The sequence below is a fragment of the Sciurus vulgaris genome (genome assembly GCF_902686455.1).
Source record: "Sciurus vulgaris genome assembly, chromosome: 12".
Lineage (NCBI taxonomy): Eukaryota > Metazoa > Chordata > Mammalia > Rodentia > Sciuridae > Sciurus > Sciurus vulgaris.
The window spans coordinates 25535175-25560952 of NC_136473.1; the positions used below are offsets into that span (position 1 = coordinate 25535175).

General features: G+C 37.0%; 1 protein-coding gene across 9 annotated transcripts in view; it reads left to right on the top strand.

The window, feature by feature from the left end:
• NEBL (nebulette) overlaps positions 1-20742 on the top strand; it is a 127433-nt gene extending 106691 nt beyond the window's left edge. For all 9 annotated transcript variants that reach the window (XM_079106313.1, XM_079106320.1, XM_079106314.1 and 6 more), the window contains 2 exons: positions 12582-12688; positions 15095-20742. In XM_079106313.1, coding sequence (XP_078962439.1) covers positions 12582-12688; positions 15095-15271 — 284 coding nt within the window. In that variant the 3' untranslated portion in view covers positions 15272-20742. The remainder of the gene's footprint in view (positions 1-12581; positions 12689-15094) is intronic.
• Positions 20743-25778: the final 5036 nt, after the last annotated feature.

A 25778-nucleotide genomic window follows, 5' to 3' on the forward strand; every position in this document is an offset into this window, starting at 1 on the left:
GAAGTCTTTGAAGGAAATTCTTACACTTTTGATGATGTTCAAATATGTTTTTATGAATTGAAGCACAGCTTAAAAAGAAAAAACCTAAAGTGGAAACATTCCCAGTGGTTTCTTTACTTTTTAATTTTTTCTGGTAGGGAAGAGAAGTAGTACCATCCAAGACTTTCAGAGACTTTGAAATGTAAGGTCCCCTTTGAAATGCGTGCTGTGGGACTCTGGCAAGGAGGAGCTGGTGGCATAGAAAGAGGCTTTTATGGCCAGGACAGCTCCTTGATAGAAATCTGTAGTGTCTTTAGCAGTAGCAGTTAATCATATGCACTTTAAACTCTGTCCGAGAAATTGAAAAGCATTTTATAACGACACTTGTTAGAGGTAAGATGAAAAAAGAAAATGTTAAGTGTTTTGAAATGCTATGTTTTCTTCAAGATTTTGTGAATTCTTTTAAATGTACGTTAGGGTTTTATATGATAAGATGTGTCATATCCCAGAAAGCTGTCCTTTAATATTTGGTTGTCTCTTTGCTATGGAGGCGGCATGTGTGTCAGTACCAATGGGGAGGTATCAGGATGCTAAGCAGGGGGCCAGGACACTGGGCTTGAACGAGGTGCACCAGAGGTTATGTGACCTTCTTGGCTCATTTATCATCTGTGTAGAGCAAGAATACCTGATGTTTCTTTCTTTTTTTAAAAAACATTGTTCTTTTTAGATATACATGGTAGTAAGGAATACCTGCTATTTCTTAAGCTAAGTGCCCTACAACTCTATTAACTCTTGCTTTCTCTTTCTTCTGCATGTGAGAATGTGTTTCCATTCTGAAGGGGTTCTGTTTGTTTTATGAATTGACCGGGCAGCTGTGAGTGTCACAGTTTTGGGTCCCTCTCATGAGTTAGAGGAACTTCTGATTGTTAGCGTAAAAGGTTAAACATTTGGCTTGCTCCCTCAAGGCGGAAGTATAAGGTTTTCATCTTTCACATTTGGTTTTCAGAGCATTAACAGATAAGCCTTCCCTTTAAGGTTTGATTATTGTCTTAGTTCTATGTTTCTCGTGATATTTTCTCATCTTGCTTTGATTCCTGAATATTTTCATTCCCTTATGTGTTCCTCCTGGGCTTTCTTAACTCTCTCTTCGACTCTCTAATGTATTAAGTTACCAAAGGGTTTTCATTTGACATCTCTACTGTGTTACTTTGATTCAATAACAGAGGCTTTTATTTAAACTTTATCCAATTGTGTTTTGATTCTTGAATAGTATTATTTGAAGTTATCTTTATTGCCTTTTGGTATTAGTTTAGTTTAACTTATTTTCCGATTGACACACGGCTCCTCTGGTGGAAATAATCCTGCTGGTGTCTGCTTATTTCGCTGTGAGGTTGTCTTTGATCTTGGTGTTTGTCTTCAACTTTGCTTGCCTGCAACGTAGTTCTGCCTCCCGGTATTGCTTTGTATTTCTTTGGTTTCCCTTAACTTGTGGTTTTTTGTCACTGTGAGTATTTTTATGTGTTTGCAATCTCAGCCTGCGTTCACCCTCCTTGGTTGGAACTTGTGTTCTGTTTGGCTTCAGGTATTTTACGTGTTTCTGTTTTCCTCTGGAGCATAAAAGGGTATAGGAGTGAAATGAAAAACAGATGCACTTTTCAAAATAGACATTTTCAGTTTTGCAGCCTTGTGAACTTTGTCATTTTGCTGTGAAAGGATCTGATTGGAATGACCTATTCCTGCCTGAACTGACCCAAAGCAAGTTTCTGAATTCTGTGGGGCTGAACCTAGCCTGGCTGGGCTGTGCTTCTAGCAGTATTTCACTTAAGATGTCTTCAAAGAGATTAGCTTATAAGAGATGCTTCAGAACATTCTGGAACTCAGCCTATCCTCCAAATGGTGCCAAGAGGGTAGTGAGCTCATTACATAGCCAGCTGCCCTCATGTTTTCGTGGTACCCACCATTCCATTTGCTCATTTGACAAATATTTATTCTCTCCCATATTGTGATATGCTGGGAACCCATGTACAAAAAAAAAAAAAAAAAAAAAACAGATTTCGTTTTCAAAGAGTTCCACATATTCTGGTAGGTGAAACAGATGGAGAACATCACTGTGCTCAGGAAGGTGTCATGGTGGAGTATTGCACAGGATTAGAATTAGCCAAGTAGAGAAGAGGATAAGGAATGTTTCAGGCAGAAAAGCGGCATGGGAGAGAGTGTACCACGTTACGGACTTGGTGTGGCTTGATGCCTCTGGAGCCGAGGGGCCTGCATGTGTCTTCCCCTGAGCTGAAGAAGAGCCCAGAACCAGAGTGTGGGCAGGGCTGAGCTCAACCTTTGCAGAGACAAAATTCAATTGCATGTAACCCCAGGGTAATTTCCTTGGAATTCCTCCTGCAGGAGATGTACAGGCTCTGTAGTTGACCAGTCATGTGGACTGGTAGGTAAGCTGAGTCCTCTCAAACCTCACATCTTATCTATCTATAAAACTGATGGCTCTGTCTTCAAAATGTATATATTCCCAGTCTGGTCACCTATCACCACTTCCATTGCACCCTGAGAGAATCACCACCCTGTTTCAATGTGATTGTAAAATATGTTCCTGGTCTTGGTGATTCTGTTCTTACGTTCATTGAGCTGACCTTACCCTGCTGGCAAGATGATCCTTGAAAAATCTACCCCTGATCTCCTTATAACCTTGTTCAACACATTCTAATCACTCTAGACTTAATCCCAAATTTTAACTCTACAGGGCATTGCATGATCTGGCCCTTGGTCCTGTCTCTGATTTTATCTTCCGTCGGCCTCCTGACTCCCGCTGTACAGCTCTGCTGGCACTGCAGCATGAGAGCAGTCCTCTCAACCTGAGCCTTTGCAAACACTGGTCCCTTTGGTGGAACCCCCATTCCCCTTGCTCCCTTCCCCCACTTCTCTGGTTAGATGCCAAGTGATCATGAAGACACTTCACCACTCATCCCGCTCATGCCCATAACTCCCTATTCCTGGCTTTATTTTTCTCCTTAACTCTTTTTACCATCCACCATTTTATTAGTGTTCATTAATTCATATATTGTCTGCCTCCCCCAGGATAAAACTATTGGAACATAATCTTTCTGTCTTCTTTCTATTGCTCTAATTTCTGTTCTGTGATTAGCAACTGGATTATACAACACATATACACAATATATTTTGAAAATGATGGATATGTATCCAACTAGCATTATTTCCAAGTCTCTCTTAGTATGAAGAGTATCTGCAGTCACAATCACTTGCCTAGTATTTGTATTAATTTTCTTGTTTGTTTTCTCTTCTCATCCAGGTTTTATGATTCATAGATGACATTTTGCCACTGGTTCAGGGTTTTTGGTTTTTAATCATAAGCATCACTTTAAAATTAGATAACCAGAACAGTCTCCTAGAAAATATACTCCTGGAAAAGGAAACTCTGACTCTCTGTTACACTCATTATGGAAAACAATATGGAGGTTGCTAAGAAACTAAAAAAAAGAGTCACTATATGACCCAGCAATTCCTCCTCTGGGTATATACACAAAGGAGATGAAATCACTACCTTGTAAAGCTGTCTGAATTCCCATGAATAATAGCATCATTCCAAATCACTAAGATATAGAGACAACCTAAAAGTCAAATGTAATGGATGAATAAAGAACATGTAGCCTATCCATATGCAAGGGAATATTATTCAGCCTTAAAAAATGAAAATCCTGACATTGCCACAACATAGATGAATTGGAGGATATTACTCTAAGTGAAATAAGCCAGACACAGAAAAGAAATATTGAAGAAAATTTACATGTGGAAAAATATTTTTAAAAGAGTTCAAATAAACAGAAATAGAGAATATAACAGGGGTTGCCTTGGGCGGTGGTGGGGGAGGAGGGATGGAGAGATGATGGTCAGAGGGTATTGAATAGCAGATATGCAGAAGTCTAGACATCTAATAAACAATAGCAGGACTACAGTTAATATAAGTGTACCTTATCAGGGATTTTTGTTAAGTAGATTTTAGCTGGTTTTGTCATAAACACACAAAGTAACTATGTGAGGTGATAGATATGTTAATCTTTATTACAGTAACTATTTTACTATCTATCTATATCCTATAGCATCATTTTTTAAACCTCAAATGTACCAATCAAATTCATTTTTTAAAAAAGGAAAACACACTTCTGATTTAGAAGTATTCATCTTCATTCAAAATAAATTTGCTAATATTTCTACTTTAGACACTACTTTAATTATCATTCCTATTTGGTGACCCCTCCACCACTCCTCTCTCCCCCAAGATATCCAACTTTTTCCTAAAGGAACTTTTTGAAAAAAAATGCATTCAAGCAGAGACTCTCAGTTCTGCTACTTCCCAACCATATTTGAGTATTATTTTCAAACCAAATTTGAGAAGTTTGTTCTTATCTGTCCAAAAAGTAATGTTTTAATATCCTCATTTGTGTTTAGGAAGATTTGAAGAGTTGATTGATAAACTAATTATCAATAAGAAAATGAATTACTGTTCCTTTATAATATGAAACCCAACTAGTAGACCACTGCATGATCCAATCTAACCATCTAACCAGTACACAGAGCCCATAGAAAGTACACATTATACATTATTAGAAAAATTTACTTCTGTTGCTCCCTCGGGAAAACTTTCAGGTTTCTGCTTGAATTTGAAGCCTTAGAGAAACTCATATTTTCACTCTCCATTGAAATGAAATGAAAGAAAGGTTGTAAGTTTCCCTTTCTGGGTGAGGCTGGGAAAGGGGTCAGGTGGCAATGAGCAGCATTTGTTGAAAGACGCATGTCTGTCTTCCATTGATTGACCAAGGTTCACAGGGGCCAGCGTGCCTGTGAGGAAGAGGCAATTGGCTCTTCCAGTAGCGAGCAGTAAAGCAGAAGGAAATGTTTCCTGTGAAGCTGAGCCGATTTGGAGGAAGAGAAGCCATGTCCACACCCTGCGTTCTTTGTTTCTTATTCTTTGGGGACAGTGCACATGTGTGTATACACAGATACACGCCATAGTGTTTGTGTGCCATGGAACTATCATTCAGGACCTTAAATTTGGAACAGAAATGAGTTCTTTTTTTTTTTTTCAGCAATGATCCTACTTCTATTTGTGGTTTGAATTAGAGTTATAAGTCAGGGAGTTTATTCTAGCTTAATTAAAATAAGAAAAAATGCAGAGGAAGAAAAGGAATGCAAGTTGAAATTCAAATCCAAATGCAGGAGTAATTTGGCTAGATTATTCTGAAGCAAAATAGTAGGCATTCTTAAACCGGAAGCTATCTAGTCCTGCTTAGACCATATTATGTCTTAGTTCAGTTCTGCCAGAGAATATTCACAGACTTATTTTTTTCTAGAGAAAAACCAGTTAGCTTTGAAATCACAATGTACTGCTTTTCTGGGCTTGTGGGAATAATCAACTTTAACTGGCAAATAATTTAAAATGTAACTAATTTTGTGTTTTTTCAGTACTTAGGAACTGCAGAGTCCCCAAAACAATATTTTAGAAGTACTTAGACAACTAAGCCAAATATATAAATGAGATGCTGAAATGTCATATGTAGGTATAGTTAGAAAACTACAAGGTAGGTATATTTCCTTTTGCATTTGAAAGATGATAAAGAATCTTTAATTATTCAATTTATACTTGAAGCAATGTTATAAACCTGGTTATTGAAATTTAAGGAGGAAAATAGTTAAATCATATCTTGTATTTAAATGTATTTCCAGCTTACTCCTTAATGTGTCTATGGTAGTAATGCCAATGCTGTGCTGGGGGTGGGGGACATTGTTGGGCATGGTACAAAATGATTGTCAAGACTGTTGAGTGTCCTCATAATGGGGGTAGTCATTGCTTAGCTGGAATGTAGTCCAAGTTGCATTAGGAGCTGGGATATTGGACATAAACTTGAAATTATTCCTGCAGGGTAAGGTGAGTGACTGATAATGACCCTGAACAAGTGGGACAGTGAGAAGAAGAAACAAAATCAATCTCTCTTTCCCTCTCCACATGCTTCTCCCGCTCTCTCTTAGACTTTGGAGAATCCAAAATGACTTAAAAAGAAATCGATAGTCGCTTGCTTCAGAAGTTATACTGTTTCATGTGATCTGAGTATCCTTTTCCAGAAGCGAAAGAATGATTGCTACCAAGGTTTCTTCTAGAGAAGTTCTGGCTCATTTGAGCAGTCACATATGCATCAGCTGCTTATTGGGTTTATTACCCAAAGCTGAACCCCCACCGCCAACACAAGCCAGTGACAAATAGAGCAACCTCTGTGAACCTAACAAGCTTGACTGGCTGCACAAACTTCATGCTGTCTGTCTTTTCCTCCCTCCCACTCCTGCCAGCCCCCAGCAGGCAGGGTGGACTGCTCTGTCTTCAGACTTCAGATCATGTCCTCAGTCCCTCCTGGAAGCTTGTCTGCTCTCCAGACTACAGTGCTCTTGCACTTCCTAATTCACAGTAGTTACTTGGAAATCGATCTTACACAGTCTTGTCATGTCTTCCAACAACATTTTGGTGTAATATAGTCAAGAGTTTGGGTTCTGGACTCAGACTGTTGACACTGAAAACTGGTTCCCAGCCAGCTCTGATTTGACCTGGTTACTTAATGTCATTAATCTTCATATACTGTTTCTGAAAAATGAAGATCATGGTGATAGTCACACCATCTTATACAGGTGACATACTAAACACAGGGTCTGGCACATTCTAATCAGGGGAATTGAGTGTCCCAAATTGCCTGAGACTAAGGGTGTTTGTGGGAAGCCCAACTTTCAGTGCTAAAACTGGGTGGGTCCTGAGGAAACAGAGTTGATCCCCTTAATTGTAAGCATTTAATTTATATTATGTAACTTTTATTGTTTGCATATTTTGTGTTCTTGGGGAAGCAGAATCTTACATCTTTCCCTCATTAACTTGCAGAGGGCTATGCACCTAGGTGCTTCATTATTCTTATATAAATTCTATTTTCTCAAGAGACTGGAGGTTGTACAATGATGTGAGTGTACTTCATGCCAAAGAACTGTGCACTTAAAAATGGTTAAGATGGAAAATTTTATGATATGTATATTTTACCACAATAAAAAAGATTTGCAATCTTGAAAGGATTTATTAGTTTAAAATAGTTTATAATAGTTGTAAAATAGTAATGTTCTATATTAGTATAAGTATTCTACATTACTTATAGTAATGAAATTTAGTGAAGAGTAGAAAATTAACACAAAGATAATAGAGTAGTGCAGTGTAGAGGGAGGAAATTGTCAAGAACCTAGCATCAGCTTGAGAGAAAAGTGTTAATTTTGCAGAGACATTTTTTGTCTTCACATCCCTCTTTCCTAATGATGAGCAGCTCCTACTCGGGTCAGCCCCTAGGGAGCGGGGTCCACATTCCTCAGGACCTTGTGGCACTGGTCTTACCAGAAGTGGTCATATTAACCTTCCTATTTCTCAATAAAGAACTTCCTTTCAATCCAGGTGTCTTCCCACAATTCCTTCACATGGTTCATAGACCCTGCTGGGACTGAAAATTTAATATATGAAATCATAATGAATTTTATTTTTTACGTATTTCCAAAGATTGAGCAATCAGTTTGTATCATGATGATGAGCAGGTGTGCCTTTAAACTCGATGGTTTAAACTCACTTGTGGACTATGTCATTTTTATGTTAAAGGCTATTAATTCCTGGTTTATCATGCAGTAAACCTGCTTCTTAGGCAGGGATCTATTCATTACTTATTAAAAACCAACAAACTAACACCTAGAAGTAATCTGGCTTTGTTTTTGTTTTCTTCAAACAAAGAAGAATTTTCTTTAGTGTTAAGAACTCTTACAGACTAAGAAATAGCATCTTGTTGAATTGGGGATAAACTTCCTGGTTTGAATGCCCATTTGTGGCTAGTGGGGGAGTCTCACGTGCCCTGAGGATTTGAAGCTCTGACATGAAACTAAATGACATGTTTAAAAGATATTTCAGTGAAAAGGTCCACATCGTGGAACTGTTTTATTATCAATTAGCTCAACCACCTTGCTCATGAACTAGATGGGATCTAATTAGAATCTTTCTTATTATTTAATATTCACTTTCAAATGAGCAGCATCTTTATTCTTTCTCTTTTGGCAATCCCTCTTCCATTGTCTAAATAAAGATTCCTGTCCTAAAAACAAAACAAGATATCAGAATGCCATTAATTTCTATGACATGCATTAGGTGATAAAACTGAAGTGTTAGAAAATAATGGCAATAATTTCATTGTATCCTGTATCCTTTATTGGAAAAATTTTCAAGAGTGCTTTTCTCCTGATTCTGGATTTTAAAAATAAAGTAAGTGTGGGAGAAAACCCCCCAAATTATTTTCTCAATCCATGTTATATTTATAGTCAATAAAGTCTTTAAAAATTTTTTTTGACAATTTGACTTTAACCAGGTACCAAATTCTGTAGTCATTGGGGGCCTTCAAGACCTCCACCTTGTCTTTAATGACTTGAGACTGTGCCTTCCCTAGCAAGAATAATTGCTCTGTTGCCACCCTGCTTAATTTCTAAACATATTTTTCTATTATTATGTCAAGTGGAAGCAATACCTATTTTGGATAGTTGTTGTGATAATTTAAGAGCAGTATCCAAGCACCATACACACAAAAGGACACTTCACTCTCTTCCTTTACCAACTGTGGGCATGTCCCCCCAATTGGACCTCTTTTGGGGTAACTTTTTTGGGGTAACTATTATTATGGGTTCATGTACTTGACCCACTGACTTTAATCTCTGTAAATTTGCATGTGTCTTCTCCTTTTTTCAGTCTCAGGTATCTTTTTAATAAAATTTTTAAATTTGTTCTAATTTGTTGTACATGACAGTAGAATACATTTATACATTTTGATAGATCGTACATAAATGGAGGATGTCTTAAGCCTCTTAAAAATGTCTTCTTCCTTCGTTCTTACCTTCTGTTTTATGATCTTCATATCTACCCACTTCTTTATTTTAGTTTTTATCTCCTTCCATTTTAAAAATAAACATTTAAAAGAAAATATTGGAGGTTGGGGATGTAGCTCAGTGGTGGATGCCTTGGCTTCACTCCTCAGCACTGCACAACAAAACAAAAACCAAAAACTGTGTGTGTGTGTGTGTGTGTGTGTGTATGCATATATATGTAATAAATACATAAATATATATGTATATCCATATACATAAATATATATGTATGTATGTGTTGACTGTGGAAGAACTTTACTGTGCAGTAGAAGGAGACATTTTGGTTTCATAAGAATAGAAGGACATCCCAAAGACTGCCTGAAATACCGGGTGCTTTAGTCAGCTTCTAAATCTTTGGTCAATGATCTCACCAGTGTGAAATGAAAATTGAGTCAAACTTCTGAGCTTTGTTGTTGTCTTAGGTTAACAAAAGCTTTTGGTTTGTGGCTTTGATGTTGTGAAAATAAAACCCTCAAACTTGTTCCGTTGGGTTGGAATAGCATGGCACCTTTATTGTTCAGTACCAGTGCTAAAGAAATCTGACCACCAGTTTAATGAAAGGGCACCATGTGTTTTTCTCTTTTACAGAATGTCCTTGTTTGTGGCAAAATTAGCCTGATGTCTTGCTTTTGAAAAATAGTTTGCCTTCTACATTTCGTGGGAGAAATCCCGTATGTGGAATGACTATCTTTCAACTGAATTCTTAATAAACTGGGTTTCTGAAGCCATCACTTCATATTTCCTTTTGCTTATTTTATCTGTTTCCAAAAAAGCATCCGTGGGGCATAACTACAGAGAAGCAGTGCTTTGCCTCTTTTTGAATTGACATTTGTTTTTACTAAGTTGATCCCTCTAGGCTCTCAGTTATGTTTTTCACAGCTCCTAATGGGAGTCTCCTAAAAATTCTTATTGCACCAGGTATAAGGTAGATAACAAGGTTTCATAACCCCAAAGGAACTTTTTGTTAAGTAATTCAGCCAGGGAGAAATAAGAATAATCAATAAAAGCATGAAGAGAAACCAGAAGGGCTAGATGGATAAAAGTTACCCTGCAGTGTTTCATCTAAATTCTCTCCATGGCTTTCTCCAATCACACCTGTTGAGAGCTAACCATTACTTGCTTTACAGTCTTCAGCGACAGTAGCTACTGCTTCCCTTTGAAGGGCAGATTTGGGCCATCCAATATGCACAGAGTTTTGAAAGCCAAAATTAGAGAATACAATTCAAGAATAAAGCATTCTCACAGACACAAAACTGGGATTGTGATATATTAACTGTGAAAATAAATCTATTACAGATTCTGAGTTAGCATATTCTTTTCAGTCTCCTTTCCTGAAAGTTTTTTTCCTGCCAAATATTTTAAGACAATTTATACTTTACTCTGTACTAAAAAGAAAAAAAAATTAAGTTCTTAGTTGATTAGTATAACAATGGATTGGAATTTAATTTTTTAAGTAAATGAACAGAACCTATTATATTTAATCTTTAGAATTTATAGAGTCAAGTAATAATGAATGAAGAAATGATTAGTTTAAATGATTAAAAACAAGTTCACAACTGCAGGACCATGGTTTATGGTTGAAATAACTGATTTGTGCATGTCATTGAAAAAGTCCTAAGTATCCAGAGCCATTTGCTTAATTGGGTAAAGGGCCAGCTGCCCAGGACTATCATGGTTCCAGGACAGTTGTCTTTTGTCACTTCTCTTATGCCTGGCATGCCTTGAACACGGTGGACAGTCATAATTATTAACCATAATGGATACTTACTATATGGCAGACAACGCAGAAGCTGTCTGCACACTAGCTAGTAAGTATTTGCCGAGAGTTGAAGGTCAATGCTGCCAACTTTCAGTGCACAGAAAAGACCCTTTTACCAAGCTATGTAAGGGGACCTAGCTATTTATGGAAATTTCTTAATTTTTCTTCGTGAGTGAATTTTGACAATATCCTTAACATTCCTTCATATTAAATATTTAAGTTGCATTGATAATCTTTAAGAGTACTGTTTTCTCAAGTATTTGATATTTAATGATATTTTAATAACTTTACAGTGTACTCCAAGTAAAGATCTTGGCAATCTCTCTTAGATTCCATATTTGGATGTTAAATAAAATTTGTAGTATAAATTCACTCAAGAACTATTAAAAGAACCCCCATTTAATATTGTCATCTGGAGAACACAGCAAGGTTTTGTAATTTTCTGATCCCTAAACTCCTTTAAAGTATCAATGATCTTGTGTATCATTAGAATGAATTTGTAAAAAAATAGTTATAACATCCAAAATTTTATCTGCTTATTTCTTTTATTATAAAACCTGTCCTGAGTAAATCAACCCATTACCATTACTGTATATACTCAACCTGATTAAATAAAAGTGGCAAACTATCAGGGATTTAATAGCACATGTATAGTATGATCTTTATTAGTGTAATATATAATTATTCAAAACAAAATAAAGGGTATGCTACTAAAATACCTTCATTCATAGCTGTTTTCTTGTTACAAATATTTAAATATACAGAGAAGTGCATGTTTTGTATCTTTTGATTTTGCTGAAATTTTATCTAACTTCTGTGTTGGTTTCTCTTGAAATCAGAGTTCTTCAAAACAGTAAATGAAACTATGTTTTGAGCATCATAATTGGTGGTGAGGACAGCCCAAACTGAGTGAATAGCATTTGATCATTTTTTTGGTACTGGGGATTGAACCCAGGGGTGCTCAACCACTGAGTCACATCCCCAGACTAATTAGTTTTTATTTTGAGACAGGGTCTCACTAAGTTGCTTAGGATCTTGCTAAATTGCTCAGAGTGACATTGAACTTTCGATTCTCCTCCCTCAGAGTCCCAATTTGCTGAGATTACAGATATTCACCATCATGCCTGGAAGATAGTTTGTTTTTTTAAAACATAAAAGGATGATGCTTATGAAATTCTTTAAGTGGTCTAGTTCCTCAAGCTTTAGTAAAAAATACTCAACTGACTTATTTAGTCTTGACTTACAGTTAAAAAGGAGAATTCATGTATTCTATATAAAGTTTTCTTTAAAGGGCATAAACTTTGTATTAACTCCTGAACAGTATACATTACTAAACGTGTTATGCTTACCATGTTTGTTAAGGTAGCATTCGGCAGTATATCTCAATATCAAAAGTATCCATTACAGAGAATCACTCTGAAAATATGAGTATTCTGTCATTGGTTCGGCAAGCCAATTAAATCCCTTTAACATTCTTATTTTTAGTTTGGAAAATGCCTAAAAGAACGAAATGGACAAATAAAAACATGATTTTGTGAAGGGATTATGGGAAATTTTTGTTTTGCCTTTACATCATTTTGAAATAGTGTATACAATAGAGTAATAAAATATTTTAAGTATAATTCACTGCATGCTAAACTAATTTTTTTAAAAAAGTCCTTAATTACTGAGATTTGGACTAATCTAGAGATTGCTTATAATACTGCTACTCACATTTCACATGACACTGCCAATAGCATCTGTTTTCTGAAGCTTCTAGCATAGCATGAAGTCTCTTTGAGGGTTTGTCGGGGAGAGGTATTTTGAGGCTAACTCTAAGGAATCTGTGTGTGCCTTTCGTATGCAGCGCCTGTTCTCCCTGGAGCTTACCAGCAAAGCCATTCCCAAGGCTACGGGTACATGCACCAGACCAGTGTGTCGTCCATGAGGTCTATGCAGCACTCACCAAATCTAGTAAGTGTCAGTTTAACCTGTTCCCACCTGGTCTTCCCATTGCACCTCAAAAATGCAAATGCATGTGGAATACATTTGAAATGCTTATGGAGCATTGAAATATACAGATAAATGGTGATGCGTTGCCATTTATCCAGCTTTTTCAAAGGAAAGCCAAAAACTTAGAGGTAAAGCTTTCAGAAAGGAAGGCATTAGCAGGAATTGTATGAAATAATAAAACATAAAGGGAATCTACTAGTGAGACATCTTAATGTGATCCTCATTGGTATTAGTCAATTATAATCTTCATTTAGGACTAAAAAGATTTGCTATTTAGTGGTCATATTAATGAGTTAAACTTGATCATCAAAATGGCCATGGAGCCCATAGGATGCTGCTGAAATTGCTAATAGGATTTTGAATGTTCCCAATGCAAAGAAATGATTAATGTCTGGAGTGATAGATCTGCCAGTTACCCTGATGTGATCATTACACATTGTAGACATGCTTCAAAATGCTGCACTGCTGGGGTCCAGCCCTAGCAGGGGTCATAGTGGTCACAGGTGATGGAATAGGTGTTGGTGAGGTGGAGAACAAAGCAACACAAACTCAAGGAATGGATGCTATGTTCTAAATTTTATTTTTCCCAGCCAGCTTTTTATACATTAAAAGGTTGACAGTTACACATGTTTTTTCGGAACAGGAAAAAGTCACAAGGAGAAAAACAAAAATATTTTGTATGATCATTACTAGACTAGACAATGAAATATTCTAATTATTCTAGTAATTGTTTTCTTGTGATAACCTATAACTAAACAGTAAGACATATTAATATTTAACTGATCATAAAGGTTAAAGCAAGTTCAGTAGGGTTGAATAAATGTCAGTAGTGTGACTACTGCCGTAGTTAATAAATGCTAGACATTTTAAGCTAACAAATACATGATGTCATCTTATACTGTGTGAACTTAACATTGAGGAACACTTTATTTCTTCTGTTCCTGTTATTCCTTCCTGATGGGGTTGGAATTATTTGCCTACGTGTTTCAGGTCATCTGAGAGTAGTCAACAGGGGATCAGCAACTAGAATCTGTTTTTGTATTTTCTCTTAGCAATCTTGGTTACTCAGAGTTTCATAGCAAATGAGTAAATCTGAAATCACTCTTCCATAAGAAGTCTGATTTTTATGTTCTAACCCTGGTTCTGTTAAGACCCCAATTTTCAGGGAAAACACATAAAACATTAATAGTAAACCTACAAATATTAAGCAAGCAAGGAAGGAAAGCCCACAACCCAAATTCCCAATGAGATGAGACTTTGCAAACATCTTTTTTACTCAGTGGAATCCTTGTCAAGCACTGAGGGGAATTGCAGGTGGCATAACACTGCACTGTAGCCCATAAATTTGCACAATTACTATGTGTCAATTAAAATATATATTTATGGAGGAGAAAAAAATCAATCTTCAGATTCCCCTGTTGGAAGTCTTGAAATCTTGATTGATTAATTCAATGTCAAGTTTGGAAGCAGTGCTTGAGGTCATCAAGTCATGCTTGGCATCTCGGACTGAGATGGCTTTCCCAGCCCTATCACAATCTCTTGCCTTTGTAGCCCACTTAGAAACAGGCCATTTTTCTAAGCTGTAAGATAATTGCTACAAGCTTCTCTGTCCTAGCCGGTTTCCTCAGCCCATGAATGTTGTTTTGAGATTTTCTGATGGTTAATATTAGTTAAACTCTTATCCTTAAACAAAAACTAATGCAGGAAGACTCAAAATTCCTCACTATAATGAGGATTTAGTTACATGTGGCTCAATATTCAGAGCACATTTACACTAAATTTTTGTCACTGTGATACAAAAACTTTAAAGGGAGCATATAGTGTTCTTTTGAAATTTGTTTCACATTTTTTTTTAAGGGGAAACAAAAATTCTTAGTACCTCTTTATGGAAAATTCATTGACTCTGTTAGGAGGGACCCGTAGCAGAGAGGCAGTGAGATTTGGGCCTGTCTGCCACTTTGGTGGGTTTTGTCATCTGGAGACTATGGAACAAGGGAGACGCTTCATAATCTAGTTTCTAGGATCATCTGAAGTTGGGGAAGTGAGCTTTATTGTTTCATAGTCCACCTTTGACAGGCTAGATACTACACTGATTGTCTTTCGTTGATGTCCTCTCTCACTCTCGCTATTCTGTTGTTTTTAATCTCTGCTCTGACCCTCAAATAAATGTTTTTTTTTTTCTTCTTAGACTGATAAAGTGAAGATCAACACAATTAGACGTTAGACGCTGGTTTACAGATTTCCAAAAAGAGACATCCTTGAAATCTTTCCTGGTCTTGCCCTATGTGGGGGAGGGTCTGCTGTGACGAGCGTCTGTGGTTGTCATGGTTATGGCACTCATGTTCTCATTCCTTCTTGCCTCCTCAGAGGACCTACCGAGCCATGTACGATTACAGTGCCCAGGATGAGGATGAGGTCTCCTTCCGAGACGGCGACTACATTGTCAACGTGCAGCCCATCGATGACGGCTGGATGTATGGCACGGTGCAGAGAACTGGGAGAACGGGCATGCTCCCAGCGAATTACATCGAGTTCGTGAATTAGTTACTTCTCCTTGCCCTTTGAGCTTTATTCTGATGTATCCTAAACCTAATCTTTTTAAAAGATAGAAAATACTTTTAAGCAACTTGGCAATTATTTTACAATAATGTCTCCTTACTTTGACAATTAGACACACAGGTACCAGGAAGGAGGAATAAATTTTGGCTGACAAGAGCAGCATAATCAGTAATTCCTATAAACAAAAATCATTACTGTCTGGAGACCTGGTGCTGCTAATTGTGTTTGTGGTTTCCTTTGATTGGCTATTGAACCCTTCTGGGAAATGTATTTTTGTAGACTTTATTAGAGATGTTGATTGTCCCTTCACTGTAACGAGTGTGTGAAACTTCTTAGCTGTCACTTTGGAATCACCAGAAGCCAATTCTCAACTCAGTAACACAGCCAATAATTTAAGAACTGTTTAGCTTTTGAGTCATTAGGCAATTTCTAGTTCAGCTGGACATTGCCTACTACACTAAATGTAAGCAGAGGCAGAATGACAGTCTGCTTAAAATTTTATTGACTGGTAGCCTTAGGGATCCAACAGGAAATTTCCTGGATCCCAAGGCTGACTGGGGTCTGTTTATTTCTCATTTGTATCAAGGCATAACTTACTCCCCATTTACATTCTGTGGACTCAAGTACTGCTTGGTTCCACAGAATGTCAGGACCAAATAACTTCACAGCTACTCCGTAAAGGGCAAAGTTTAATGTCATCTGTATTATTTCCCTAGTACTGTTTACCCTGTTGCATGTCATGTAGGTTCAAGTTTCTGTAACATAGGCAGCTGCCCTGCCCATTCCTGTTAAAGCAAACAGTGCGGCCGATATCTAAAAACCTTTCCCTCTAGTTGCCAGCGCATCAGAAAAACATATTTTGAGAAGTTGCTTGAGATTTTCCTGCTGTATTGCACTGTAGTTTTGAAGGATTTACACCTTAGGAAATAGATGTATATTATATAATAAATAAGTGATTTAGGTATTTATTGAACAGCTTTCATTAACTTAATGCTGCTGTTGACTTAAAAGCAAAGAAAATTAATAGATTCCAGTGAAAAAATGGTATATAGGGTGTACTAGGAAAACCCCAGCAAACAAAGGTTACCAACTCCACCTAGCGATCAATGATCGGGTTCCTTATTTTGGTAAAATGGTCTTCAAATTCTGGAATAGAACTCTAGCCATTAAGACTGGCTAATCAGAGAGACTTTCCACTGTCTGATTTTTATTTTCTAAATCACATTCATAGGAATATCATACAGAGATTTTTCAGTACAAGCCAAACAGTTTGTCTACTGAAAAAGACATTGTTGACATGTTTTGGGTGACTTTTCAGGCTTTTGCTAGATTCACAGGTGGGTCTTGGAATTTTTCCTGGAGCCTGCAGTCCAAGTCACCAAGAGATTGATGTCCGTTGGCAATTCTGTGTTTTTCTGATTGTGTCCTTTATTGTGACTTGCAACAGGGTAGCATTTGTGTAGGATCTAACTCTATAGTTATGATGAAACTGAAAAAAAATGAAGTTACAAAAATATAAAATATATGGGCATTGGGGATATATTGTTTGATATATTAAAGGAAATTAACAAAACATCCTGCAAAACAACTCTTCTTGAATGTTTACTAGTCTAAAGGCCAAAGCTGGTTCATTAACACCTTTGAAGAGTTAGTACATATTTTCAAAAATCTATTGTTTCCCCTTATTAGGTTAAAAGAGAAAAGTAAGCTCTATTCCACTAAAGCTCTTTCTACATGACATTGACATACAATTTAAGAGAAAAAAAATTAGGCAAATAATTTGAGGTATTTAGAAGAGGTTTGCAGATTACCAGATAGCCAATTCAACTGATTTTGCTGTCATTTAAATGGCCAGTCATGATTAAACTGATTAAACTCTGTATCTGCTTTGATGTCTTGTATAGAAATGCACAAAGACAAACTGAACTTGCAATAATTTTGCAAAAATCTGTGCATTAAAACCAAGGGCAGTGAGCCCACTTAATTAGCTTAGGTATGTCTTTTCGTTTCACCCAGGCAGACTTCTTTTTTTTTTTTTTTTGGTTATCATTAAAACAAACAAACAAACAAACAAACAAAAAAAAAAAAAAAACCAGAGTAGTGGCTGATTAAATTTTCAGACAATACAGGCAGAACAGGTACAATTGTTAGTAAATAGCACATGTATTAGGAAGTTCGAAAGAACTAACTTGAAATAATACTTGTCATCAGGAAAGTTACCATAAAGTAATAGCTTGATGTTTCATGTTTTTCTCACTCATTGATTTAAAAACGAGATTCATTGAATGTATAAGTCAGTACATGGGGAATAGGTGTCCTAAAATTTTAAGCTGCATATAATGTTTGCATAGCAAGATGTTTCTGCTTCAGGACTCTAGGAATTAAGATCTGATCAGAATTCAACTCGAGGGCAGTTATTTTCAATAAAGACTGAGGCAGAACAAGATATTGCATGCTCTTGAGATTAAAATTCGATAATGGCATTGTTACTAGCACTTGCGAGGATATTAAACATCTCAGCAGAATATAAGCAACATAGAGGCATAATACCAAATTGCTACTTTTACAGCTTCATTTTTTACAAAAGCTACATTGTCGAACAACTTTTCCACTTTCTGCGTGCCTCCTGCCCACCTTCAATTTAGCAACGGATATCTCATAAGTAACCCAGCTAAGGGAGAATTCAAAATGAGCCTTTTAAAAATCCAGTTAAAGAAGGCTGTGTAAATGCTAAGCATTGAGAGCGTGTACCCAATTCCTAAATTTGATGTGCCCTCAAGCCTGACAAAAGCACAAGAAATAGTTTGATACACTTTTGAAAGCTTCTGAAAAGAAAGCTGTTTATGGATCATATTTCTCCTGAGAAAAGGATAGTGAGAGAATATATTGCTTTTGTTGTTGAGTTTTTGTGTTTTTTTTTTTTCAAAACTAATTCTTGTTCTCTAGAAAGCTGTCTAACCAATGCAAAGTGAAATCTTCATGTCTTCTTGTTATTGTTGGCACATCTGCAGCTTAGCCCAGTTTGAAATATTTATCTGGTTGTCAGCCCTCCACAGAGGCCCTGCATCTTACCATGCCTCCCAGACTCCACAGACCACACAGGAATTTGTAAGCACAGTTTCCTTAAATACCTTGTATGAATATGGATGAGATTAGACCAGCCCCTCTCTTGCTCCTACCCACATGGCTTGAAGATGATGAAATGTGGTTCTGCCAGTTTTACTCTAGTCCTTTTTCCTGGTCCTCTCAGTGTTGAGCCTTACAACACTCAGGGAATTAGGAAGTTGATTTTTCCAAAAGAGACAGTGGAAATTCAAGAGGCGTACCTCATTTTCAAGTTCATCCATCTCCAATGGACTATTTTTAATGAAAAGATAAAGAAAATGGGTGTGATCTTTAATAGCACATTCCTATAGAAAGTGGATATGGTTTTTACCAAAATCATAATTCAGACATATAAAAATATAGGTGCCTTTTTGATTGCCCTTGCTTATTCATTATGTTCTTAGAAAAAAAAATACAAGCAAGCAAGCTTCTGTCTATTCTATAGTAATATTTTATTATATGACTGGTATTTTTGTGGTGGGGAAGTGGGATGCTCCTGACAGATATTAAAGGGAGTAGCTGATTGTATTTTACCTCTAAAGGTTTAGAACTTTATAAAATGCTGACTGCTGTTATCTATTTCTGAAAAGTTCTTTGTGGATTTATATATAGTTAAGATGTCATAAATGTTAATTTGGGGATTTAAAATACCTATTGTAGGATAGAATAGTTATATTATGAGACCAAATTCACTACATAAGATGATCTTCATAAGCTGATTTTACCTTAACTGTTTGCGTCTGATAATCTGGAAGTGGCTAGATTGTGGTGGTTTTGGGTAACAAAAGTAAGAAACTAGGTAAACAACCTTAAAGATGCTAAAATGAGAATCTCTTTCAGAAGTATTCCATGCCCTTTAGGACTCTTTTCAGCTACTATTGATGATCAAAAATTCAAGACCCTGTATGATTTTTTTTGTGGTCATCATTCCATGAAGCTTAGACTACTGGAATCCACCAATGTGGAAGGATCCCTGGCAAATATTCTCCCCAGTTGTCCATATTACTTCAGTATATTCATGGGAATTCCATCTGCTTTTTTGTGTTGGAGATGTGGTATCCAGTTTGCATCGTATATACTTAACTGTAATCCAGTTGCTGTTAAGAGTGATTTGCTTTAGTAAGAAAAGAGAAAACAGCACCCAGACCCATCCTTTAAGTCCATACAATGAATTGCTGAGCATTTTGGAAGCAGCACCAAGTATGTAACAGTCATGATATGTGTGGAACTGTTGGTCTGTGATATAAATGCACATTTAATCATTGTGTAGTTTGGCTCCTGAGTGCTTCAAAATATGTAGAGTTGTGGTGGATTAATTTGTGAGACTGTACTAACTTTGAAAGCATAAAGGTTGTGAAGGAAACAATGATTTTCAAATGAAGGGGCTTATAGAATGATACAATGTTATTAACTTAGTTTGGCTTTTGTTATGCAAATTGTTAACACCAGCTATTAAAATATATTTTAGTAGAAAGGCTTTAATTATGTTTTTTTCCTCTACACTGTGAATCTTTAAGCCTTGGTGGATGAGAGAAACATTGTGCTGCCCAAAGGACTAACCTATGCAAATGAGTTCACATTTTAATGGATGTCATAGTAAATGTGTAATAAGACATAATTTCTCCTGCACTGAAATAACACATTAAGCCTAGCATCCCTTATGTATAGTGTAGTCACTCACAAACCCTACCGTACTCATCAGTATTTGTTTAAAAGTAAATCTCTTGTTTCAAAGTAAATCTACTGAAACGACTTGAACGATGTCAGAATGAGAATGATAAGTGGATGTGTTGGTCATGGGTCCCTGCAGGTGGTCTCTGATGGTGGTGGAACTATGTTCTCACATGCACTCTCTTTAGGGTCTAAATATTCCGTGTCCTCTTTCTGTATTTGTAAAACATTATGATGCATTAATTTCCTATCTCTACACATTTGGTTTGCTTAAATAAATGCAGGATATAACAAAGTGGTTCTACTTCTTGGCTCTCACGGTGGTTTCTTGGAGCACAGGTCACTAGAGAACCTGGGTATTAGGTTTATCATCACAACTCACATCAGACTGCATCAAAGACATGTGCTGGTTTTGGCTAGTCATTTAAAATACATTTTCCTCCCCACATGGTCTTAGTTTTAAGTGATAACAATATGACGCTTTTTCAAGCTCACTATCTTACTGATTTCGTATCAAAGTACTACAGTAATGCATCATTGTAGTTAACTTCTTTTGGGATTGAATTCTTCATATGTCCTCACTAATACAATTCTAATTTTCTTGTATTTGTAAGATGAAAGAAACAGCTTGGAGCAAAAAAAAAAAAAAAAAAAAAAAAAATGAAAATGCACAAATTGAATACATGAAGTGGGAAGATTCTCTGATCTCTCTGCTAAAAATGGCTCATTTATCATAGGAAATAATTGCTTCCCTCCTCCAATTTTCCCACAGCTGAAAAAGTGAGTTCCTATTTTTGCCCTCATATAAATTTCAGTAGATTGGATCTTAGCCTTATCATATTATTTTGTAAAAATCTCTCTTTGGTGCAGAATCCTTACTAATTGTAAACTGATAAGCTTTATGGTCAATACCTGCTCATAGAATAAACACTTCAACCAATGCTTGAATTTCTTGTTTTTTATATTTCAAAAGTAGGAATTGAATACTTTATGTATTATTAATCAGACATGATATTTGAAATTACAAAACAGCACAGTTATTATTTATTTGAAGAACTTCCTATCTCTTTCTGCCTCCAAGACTTTTTTTCTTTCATGATTATAAATGTACTCTTTGAAAATCCTGGTGGCAGAGGAAATAATTAGAAAGATTTTTATTTTTCTGACCTAAAATAAGTTAGGTTTGGAATATACTATGTTTATAACGTTATTATGCTAAATTAAAAATTTGTGAAGTTGGTTTTTTAGGTAACTGAAATGACCACCAGAAGCCTACCAAAACAGTGTTCTACAAACGTACTTAGACATAACGGATTGAAAAGTAGATAAAAGGAAAGTCTTGTTCCTTTGTTTATGTAATCTGCTCCTCCTACTCAGAGAGATTGAGCAAGGGTTTTGTGATGGCAGAAAACTGGACATGGTCCAAGGGTGAACTTTAATTTTTTTTTTTTTCTGTAGTTCCAAGACAAGTTCTCAGATCTTTGTCTATTATATTTGTATTTGAGATCAGTAAAGTTTGGATGAAAAAATAGAATGAGGAAATGGATTGAAAGGGTAAAAAGTCACTATTAGAACAAAGGGCCCAGTTGCTGATTTTGTGTTTATTTCATGGCATTTTGATCTTTGTGGATTTTTTTTTTTTTTTTTTTGAGTAGTGAACATGAAAGAAAATAGTAGACTGACTGAAATAGCAAAATGAGCAGAATCTGAACTTCTGTAACTTTATTTGGGAAAACGGGGGCAACATTTTTGCATCCCACCTTTAGTTATCAGATTGGTGTTTCAGTGAACTCATTTCTGATTCTTGCCCCAGGATCACTGACTGCCCTTCTTGCCTTTTTCCAGGGGGTTGCTGTCCAAGGCCATGTGGCACAAATGAATGTCCCTTTTTTTGTGGAGAGCCATGTTCTCTCCCACGGGATATCACTTCTCTGGTCACAGTTGACTTGATCAAGGTAGCTCCAGGGGCAAGGGTGCCTGAGCCCGTCTAGATATCCTGGAACAGACCTGAGTTCAGTATTCAGAGAAATTTGGTTAACTGGTTATATTCTTAAGAACTAAAGGACATAGAGAAAAAATGTCGGATGGAAGCACAATCTGTGATTGAGCAGAAAAGCCATTAGATGGGGAATGATATTTAGAGCAGACACAGGAAAAAGTCAAGTAGGTGGTTGGCAGTGCAGGGACCATGGAGTGATGGGAAGGAATGGATTCTTGTTAATGGTGGCTCCTTCTCAGAGCCACCAATTCCTGCTGCCCAGGAAGTGCCCACATGTCTTCCCAGGCATGGCAGCATCGCCCACTTTGGAGGTCACCTTCTGTGCTGTCCCTGCATGCCCGCAGGGCCCCCATGTGAGGAGAATCCTGTGTTTCTTTCCATCTTTGTATGTAAACCATCTTTCTCTTCCTTTACATGTCTTTGAAGGGTTCTCTGTGCCTTGCCATCTCAGAAACTTGGCTAGCAAAGCATCCACCTATGTCCATTGTCACAAACTTGGCTAACAAAGCATCCATGTATATCCATTGTCACAAACTATATGTTTCCTGCTTTCATAGTTGACAGATAAAATAACTGGACAAGGAACAAATTTCCCAAATGACGGAAAGATTTGCACAGTGTCCTCCCAAGGAAACACAAGTTAGCAAATGTGACTGAAAGGGCCCACTGCATTATCTCAGTTAAAATATCTCATGACTTGACATCAAATTTTACTGTTGTCTGAGGTTTTATTGTATTGTTTTATTGTGCTATCTTTTTTAAAATTTGTTTTTCCTCTTTCCACATTTTTTATTGGTACATAGTGGTTGTACACAATGATGGCACACAACATAACGATATAATTTGGTCAGTATTACTCCCCAGCACTTGCCCCCTCCCTCCATTCCTCCCATCCCCCACCCCTTTCCTTTCCTGACATCCCTTTGATATTCTTTTTAAAAAATTTGTTCTTATCAGTTATACATGATAATAGAATGTACCTGGATATATTATACTTATGTGGAGAATAACTTCTCATCCTTCCAGTTGTACATGATGTGGAATTACACTGGTCGTGTGTAATCATATATGCTCATAGGATCATAATGTCTGATTCATTCTATTGTCTTTCCTATTCCCATCCCCCCTTCCCTCCATTCTCCTTTGTCTAATCCAAAGTACTTCTATTCTTCCCTACTATTTTCCTGTTCCCATCTCCCCACCCCACCCCACCCCACTGAAAATGACTTAGTTGGTAGTTTGAAGGTGTTTTCCTTGGCTCTGTGTTTGGTATCAATAATTAATATCAAATGGGTTGAACATTCACCTGTAGATATATGCGAAGAAATGATTTGGGGACTTCGCGAATGTCTTCGTTGATTTCTAGATGTTTGATAAAGAAGGAGGGAATAGCTGGGGCCACTTCAGAGTGTTGTAGCTCTGGTGTTACCAGATGAACGCTGAACTGTTTGCAGTGTTAGCTCTTGATTAAGGTGGAAGAAGCAGTAGCTGCAATTTATTCATTCACTGTATATTCAGTGTTTACTCCATTCAGGGAACAGAACAAAGGAACTTTCCTCATAAAGCATTGGTATTGCTGGGGAAGACTGATATTAAACAACTAATTATGTATCTCTTTAATGGATTGCTTAATTACAGTTTAGGAGATGGAACCAAAGGGGAGCACGGTGAGTTCTTGGAGCTGGGAAGGGGTGACTTGGAGGCTGAGGTGGGGGGTAAGCTCCTGGAAGGCCTCTCCACAGCTGTAGCTTGAACTGAGCTCTAAGAGCTACAAAGAGCAAACAGGTCAAGTCCATTCTGGCTGTGAACACATGGGAAAATTTAGTCACTGTGAATAGCAGAAATGCCCCAGCTTTCTCTCAGGTCTTAAACAGCAACAGCAAGCTTTTGTGTTCTTAATAAAATTAAATTATCAGCAAAGAAAAGAATTGGCATGTACATAAATTTTGGTGTACACACATCCTTTTATTATTCGAATTATGACTTTTCCCACTTGAAAAAGACTCAGCAGGCTGCAGAGTTAATTATATAAAGTTTTATAGAGGTGGGATACTTCCTTATTTGGATAATTGATTATTCCATAAGTTTCCCTGTATCTTCACTTCCTCCCTGAATATTTTTGGGAGGTATGTGCTTACTGGAGCTTATTGTAGTACTGTCTGTAGCCTAGCCATTGATTAAAATGCTGTTCTGTCCTGGTTTAGACCTCACAGATTCAGAGATTGTCATTTCTATCTAATATGTGATCTGAGTTGGTTATGCCACATTAACTGGGCAATGCAGGGAAAAATTACTCACAATGCAAGAAAGCTGTTGGCATTAATTTAGAATACAACCTTGCTCTCAGGTAGCTCGTAGCTTTGTTTGGAGAACTCTAGCAAGAATTTTGAACAGCTACCTTCTTTATAAGTCTGACAGGATGTTTGCCCCCTTTTCCTTGGGCCATTTAAATACTGATAACATTGGGCCTATTTGATTCCCCTACTTGGTACCTAGTAAGATACTTGTGGGAACACTCATTGATATTTGCAAACAATTTCCAGGTACCTCTTTCTTTTAGAAAGAAAGTTTTTTTTACTTCCCAGATAGTGCTCAGAAAGTGATTTCTACCTTTATTTTTAAATTTTTTTGTATTTTTTAGCTCTGATGGTCTAACTATATTGTCATATTTACACTGGAATATGCAGGGGTATTTTTTGTGTGTATAAACCATATTCCCACTGGTTATGTCAATCTTGGTGTGACTGAGGAACCTGAAAATCTGAAGGACAGACTTGTCTTGTGGACTCACCACAAAGGCCCCTTTTAGAAAAGAGTCCATGTGCCATGGTGGTAGTGGCCCACTGTGACTCCTTCCTGCCTTCAACTGTCCTCCATCTTTAGTGACATAGAAGTGGGATAGAGATGGTCCTATAATGATTTATTTTCAAAATGGACAAACAAAAGCATTTATGGTATAAGAACAATTAATTGTATCATTCAAAATTTTATGTTTGAGGCCAGGTGTGGTGGTCCACGCCTGGAATCCTAGTGGTTCTGGAGGCTGAGACAGGAGGATCTCAAGTTTGAAGCCTCAGCAATTTAGTGAGGCCCTAAGCAACTTAGTGGGACCCTGTCTCAAAATATAAAAAAGGGTTGGGAGTGTTGCTCAGTGATTAAGCACTCCTGGGTTCAATCCCCAGTACCAAAAACAAAAAACATTTTATGTTTGAAAGACACTAAAACATTTCCAGAACTTTGAAGGGACTTCTGGTCTTGATAAAAGTTACTCGATCATGACTGAGACCCTAAAAGGGTAGTTTCCTAAATTACAACCCTTAAGAATTTGACAGATTCAATGAAACTATTCACACAGAGAACGAAAATCTAGATGATGATGGATTGGGGTAAACAGGGGAGATTGGCTGTCAGAAATCCTAGAGCCAAAGGTGACTGTCAGGTAGATGAATGGCTGTAGGCAGTAGCATGGTTGGAAGGGAAGGACACGAGCATTTGAGGTCCAGGTAGACCTGCAGCTCTTGGTGTCTCACTTGGATGAAAAGCTCAATGTCTTAAGTGGAATTGGATCTTTTACCAAAATCATTTTGGGATCAAGAAGTAGGATCTCCATGAGTTAGTCTTATTCGTCTTTTCTTGCTTTTGCAATTTAGGAATGTCCACTAATCATGCTGCACTCAATTTTGCAGTTTAGACTTTGTTGATTCAGGAAGTACCCAG